Below are 6,079 nucleotides of genomic sequence, written 5' to 3'. Positions count from 1 at the left end.
CATAAACAATATAAATAACCAAAGTTTCAGGGAGTACCCTAAAGCGGGGCCGTTGCCGGAGGCATTGGCTGCGCTGTTACCAACTGGAGTAGACATCTACTCGGTTGGCCTCAGTCGAAGTAGTCGAACTAAATCGGTGCAGGAAGAAGTTCGCAGTGCAGTCCCGCGAACGGTCACCAAGATGTAGTCGACGTAGTCGTTCGGCCACCAGAATGTAGTCGACGTAGTCGTTCGGCTCGTCCACCAGGAAGTAGTCGTTCAATCGGGCAAAGCCTTAGTATTTTTGAGCAGTCACGCTAAAGCGTTACCCAAAAACCTGATTGCCCGCCTATCCCGTGCAGGATCTCAAGGCGAGCAAGGTTTCGGAGGCCTGCTCACGCTAATTCTGTGCGCGCAGAAATTAGCGTTGGGGAACTCAGTTGTTGCAACTGGAGAGGGAGAAAAGAGGAGCCGAGTTGCCTCAGTGCTCTGGTGCAGAATGGATGAGGGAAATGGCACTCCTTATATAGTGACTCAGGTGCTCAGGATCGTTGAACCTGGACACCATCAGAGTCATTTAGGTGATGCGGTTATGGCCATTAATTACAGATTTAATTGCACGTTTAATCGCACGATTAATTGCTGTCAACGGCAAAATAGCCATCACATCGCACCGGGAATTGAGGCCATGGCTCGGCGAGGCGAGCGAGCGCGCGCGCGTGTGGTTCACCGTCCTCCTCTTACCGGCTTCACAAGTGGTGTACAAGAAGTCCACCTTTTAAGTCGGTTGAGATCCTCCTCAATTCCCGATACGGAATTAAACATTGATTTCCTAGCATTAATAGTGGGCTTTAAATTCTTTTAATGCTTTAGAATAAATGGGCCAAGCCCATTACTCCAACAAAATCACCATGCTTATCATAAGGACATCGTGTTGAACTTAGAGTACTTTGGAGCTCACACAATCCTCTCTCTCTCACGGCCCTGAAAATGCCTTCTAATTGCTATTACCGGTCATGAGGAATGTTCTCCTTGAGATATGAGAACCGTCCCAGGCAACACAAGAGGAGGGGGATTATTCCTAATCATTGCAACCAGGCTCCTTCGCGGCAGCTTCCTCGGCGAGATTAGAGTTCCAGGGCCATGCTAATGACATCCTTCCTGGCGGATTTCAAATTATTGGCTGAATAATCTAACACTCTGCCATCTTGGATTTTGGATCGCTAGCGGAAACTAGTTCAGAGATACGCGTACGCCCAAAGGAATCTATCGGAAACCAAACAAACACGTATCCAGTGAGGCAGAGCGCAGAATACTGGAGAGAGAGAGAGAGAGAGAGAGAATCAAGCGGGCCCTTGTTATGCTAGTCCGTTCTTTGTAAGTTGGTAACCCCAACGGTGCCAGTTTTTGTTTGCTTGCATCCTAAACCTTATTCGCTATCTATAAAAGCAGGTTATATTTTTCAAAAAAAAAATCAAGCGGACCCCGGGAACATGATGCACGGTGCCATTCTTTGTCCTCGAGCACAAATGTAGTATTCTTTTATCAAGTAGACATATTTGAGGGAAAGATGGGCATATAATACCACATCAATAATGCTAGAACCAGAAGATGTGACTGAGCACAGGAAGATATAATTCCTCTTCATGCTACTCTTACAAATGGCTACATTTTTTGAGACTTAATTATTTTGATTGTTTCAAAATTAGGTGGTTATACAGTTATATTCAGCTCTAATATCTTAGAATTGCTAGAAAGCACTGAACCAAAAATCAATCAGTTAACTGTTTTGGTTTCAGGCAAACTCATTATCTCGTTCATGATCACCAACAAGAAGTATTCTTTAAAAAAAACAAGAAGTTTATTAAAAAAAACAAGTACTGTGGCATACTGCATGTAGCTCGGTACATGAACGGTATAGGAAAGTATAAGAATTTAATATTTTACTACTTAGGTTCTGTTTGGAATCTAAAAGTACCACAAGAATTTACACAAAACGATGCAAGTGTCGTGTTCCAAAATTTTGCCTACAGCTCTGCACACCACACAAATTTGAAAGTTTTATGTGGAAGAAGACTGTGTGTACCTTAGCCTAAACAGGACGTACTTATTTGTACGAGCAGCCTCACTATTCAATTCTTTTCTTCAAGCATTATTCAATCCCCGGAGCCAGCAGGATAGCTATGACTTTGAGATGGCAGCATGGCAGAACCCCCAGGTCCACTTCCACTTGGCGCGCTATATATAGGCGCCGCGAGCCTCCCCCACACCCATCACAAGGAGTTCTTCCGAGTTGCAATCAAGAAGCCCAGCTGTGCCCACGCCCAGCGGTCGGGCACCACCAGTCACCACCGCCGACGACGACGACAGCGACATGGGCAACAGCTTGCGGTGCTGCCTGGCCTGCATGGTCCCCTGCGGCGCCCTCGACGTCGTCCGCATCGTGCACCTCAGCGGGCACGTCGACGAGTTCAGCTGCCCGGTGGCCGCGGCCTCCGTGCTCGCCGCGAACCCCAACCACACGCTCACCACGGCGTGGTCCCCCACCGGCGCGCCCGGGTGCGCCTCCAAGAAGCTCGTCATCGTGTCGCCCGACTCCGAGCTCAAGCGCGGCCGCATCTACTTCCTCATCCCCTCGGCCACCCTGCCGGCGGACCGGCGGAGCAAGAAGCAGGGCGGCTCCAAGAAGAGCGGCGGCGGCGGCAAGCGGCCGGGCCGCCACCACCACGCCAAGAAGACCGCCGGCGACACGGCGGAGCAGGACAACTACCTGAGGGAGCTGCTGTCCGAGAAGACCGCGTCGAGCGGCGGCCACCGGAGGCGGCGGAGCGGCGCCCGCGTCGGCGTGTGGCGGCCGCAGCTGGAGAGCATCGTGGAGGAGGCCTCGGATTAGAGAGCTCGAAGAGCTCCCTTCCCTCTTCTCCTCCGTCTCGCCTATTCTTTTGGTTTTCTTTCCGATCTGCCGATGTGAATACCCCGATCGAGGACGTGTCTCCGTCCGGCCGGTTCTAACCTCTCGATACCCTGACGACTCTGTATTGCGATGTCCAAAGGGTTGAGCGGTCTTTAGCTCGGGAGATGAGGGGGGAAACTGTGACAAAATAATTGTAAGAGCCCCAAACTGTACAGAGATTTGGTTGAGTTCATCCGAAATTTCAAGCAAATTTGTCACTTGTCGACTCTTCTCCGTTTAATTTGTTATGACACGCTCGAGTCAAAACTAACATGGTGGAGGCGCCTCGACGCTTTAAAGCTAAAATCAACAAGACAAATTTTGAAGCAAGTTGCATTGCCAGCAATCATTTCTACGTACTACTACTTCAAATTTAATACTCCTTTGGTGTATGTGCAACACAGCTTAAATAACAGTACTCAGAATGTATACAGTGTTAAGACCAAAGACAGATCCAAGACCTGGAAACGGAAACGAGCTTTATTTTTGAAAAAAAAAATCTGGAGGTGAGTGTATATGTTCCGTAGATTATGTAAACCCTAATAATAACTCTTTAAAAAAATCTACAAGGACCTGATTCATTTGTTCTGCCACCGAGTGGTGGTCAGGGTTAACAATTTCGGCGAAATTTCGGAAAATTTTTCGTTTCCGCTAGTTACCGGGATTCGAAATTTCGGTATATTTCGTTTTCAAATTCAAAATTCAACAAATTTCGATCGAAATTCAACGAAATTCGCCGAAATTTACCGAAATTTCGGAACGGAATTTCGTTTCCGCTAAACACCGGGATTTGACCGAAAAACGAAATGGTTAACCCTGGTGGTGGTACGCCTTGCGTTGCCTTGACGGAGCCAACATAACATGGGGCGCCCATCGTGTTCTCTCACAAGTCACAAGCCGTTTCGGTGCAGTGGCGGAGGGCCCAGTGTGGCGAGGTGTGGCTCTTGCCATACCTCGACCCAGTACTGCCTCGGCCCGGCCCATAGTGGGAAACTGGAAATATACATCGGCCCTCTGCCCCTCCGGCCCCAACGCGCCTGCCGCACCCGACGCCCTCGCCCAGATCGAGATCCCGGCTCCCTGCAGCGGCGCCGTCGCCCTCCGCCCCTCCGGCCCCGACGCGCCCGGCCTGGGCACCTCGCTGCCTCCCCGGCTCCAGTACTGCCCGGCTCGGCCTTCACTCCAGTCTTCCGCAGTTCCGCCCTACCTTCCGCAAGGTGTGTTCGCGCTTTAGTTCCGAAACCTGTCCTCTACAGCCACCATTTGTGCTGACTTGATGCTCGGGCAGGGGCAGGACGACTTCGTGCTCGGGAAGAAGCTTGGGGAGGGCGCGTTCGGGGTTGTGTGCAAGGCGTCACTCGCGAGTTTGGTCCAATTGTTGATTTGATGCGTACTTTACGTGTTTTTCTTCATTTAAGATACTTCTAAATCATATTTTTATTGTGAACCTTTCTTTTCGTATAATATTTGAACATAATCTAGTAATCCACCGTCACACCTAAAATTTTCGCCATCCTCCGCCACTGTTTCGGTGTGCTCGCCTCGATCGCACATGCACTCGCATGATAATTTACATGAAGATTCGATGAGTTCTTCTGACGTTTGGGTGCTAAGATTCCTATTAGAGGATTGCCAACGCAGCAAATACAGAGCAGGAAGAAAGCTTTGCAAGCTGTGCGCGCGTTGGGTGGCGGGCTGGCGGCACTGGGAGGTGGGAAGGTTTGTGTATTTGGGCCTATAATCTTTATTGGGCCGAAGTAAAAAAAAAAGATGAAGCCCCGTAGAAGAGACATTTGGAATTTGGCAGTGAGCCAGTTAACTTTAAAAAAAAATTACAGTCAACGTGACCTGAAAGTTTAGCACTATTTTAGTTGAGTCAAAAATGCTGTGGCCGTCCCTTTCAAAACTAAAAATGCTCTGGCCGTCGGGGATGGTGCTCCGGCACGCTACGCACGGTAAGCTCGTACAGGCACTTCATTTTTTTTTGGAACCCTCCGTACAGGTACGGCGCTAGCATGCCGCCTCTGTTGAAGTCGTACAGGAACCAGTGTAACAGAAGCATCTATACTATCGTCGCCCTCGATCAGCAGATACAGTATTTCTCCGACTCTGTCCGCACATGACGTCTTGCTTCTGGGACCTGCACGGCTGCACCTGTTGCTTGCTCCTCGACGCCTCTCCTTTTACCTCCAGGTCGTTTTGGTCAGAGGTGGAAAAACCCCTAGCAGCCTACTAGTTTCGTCCCAACAGCGTCGCGGCCAATCGTGCGTTGCAGACCGACGACGGGGTGTCTTCCGAATTTTTGCCCCAGGGCGCGCGGCGCGGCCGTGTCAAACGCGACCGCGACGTGCAGGGCATCGGCGGCGAGACCCGGCGAGCTTGGCTCACGTGATCCCTCGACCGCAGGCTCTGGCGCCCCGGCCGATCGGAATCCCCTGACCGCATCAACGGACGGGACGGGAGCCGCCACCGCTGCTCTGTTTGATCCGGTCCTTCGTGCCGCGCCGCGCCCCCCATCCAAGTCCAACCCAACTGGAGGCTGGAGCGCGGTCCTTGCCCGGCGCGTTCGGTCCGTGACCGGGGCGCGGTTTGCGGTTGGGAACGCGCGAGGCGGTCGTCGACGGCAAGGCGGTCGTCGACGGCAACGTTTCTGCCTTTCTGGAGGCTGGGGCCCAGGACTCTGCCTCGCTCCCTCTCGTCTGGCGCCCGAGGAGCAAATGCTGCTACGCGAGTTTTTTTTTTTGAAACACTGCTACGCTAGGGTTACCACAGCGTCTGTGCGCTGAACGGAATTTGACCTCGCACGCCGCGTGACCCTCCCCTTGATGATCCACCCATGGCCAAAGTGCGGCTGACCTGCGCGGCCTTGCTCGGCGACCGCGGGTCTGCGCATTTGTGTTTCTGACGACCCTGACAAACGGTCAGGTAGAAACTCCAGCTCTACGGTATTCCTCTCACACACCGCTCCAGCCACCAGCTCTAGCTCTAGTTAGCCCAACAGTATTTTTTTCTCATACAACTCCAGCCTACAGCTCCAGCCTGCCGAACTAAGTGAGCTAGACATGGAGGAACCGCGGTCAGAATCCACGGTCAAATCCGTGTGCACGTTTTTTTTGTAAAAAAAAACTCAGGTACGAGGGACCGGCA

At 51.5% G+C, this 6,079-nt stretch overlaps 1 protein-coding gene across 1 annotated transcript; it reads left to right on the top strand.

The window, feature by feature from the left end:
* Window positions 1-875: 875 nt before the first annotated feature.
* LOC120708521 lies at window positions 876-3,152 on the top strand. Its single transcript, XM_039993816.1, has one exon. It carries the CDS (start codon window positions 2,354-2,356, stop codon window positions 2,870-2,872), a length of 519 nt encoding a protein of 172 aa, XP_039849750.1. The 5' UTR covers window positions 876-2,353; the 3' UTR covers window positions 2,873-3,152.
* The last annotated feature ends 2,927 nt before the right edge of the window (window positions 3,153-6,079 follow it).

This window comes from Panicum virgatum, chromosome 5K (assembly GCF_016808335.1).
Source record: "Panicum virgatum strain AP13 chromosome 5K, P.virgatum_v5, whole genome shotgun sequence".
Taxonomy (NCBI): Eukaryota; Viridiplantae; Streptophyta; class Magnoliopsida; order Poales; family Poaceae; genus Panicum; species Panicum virgatum.
The sequence above is the reverse complement of the archived record's forward strand: the minus strand, read 5'-3'. Positions and strand labels throughout refer to the sequence as shown.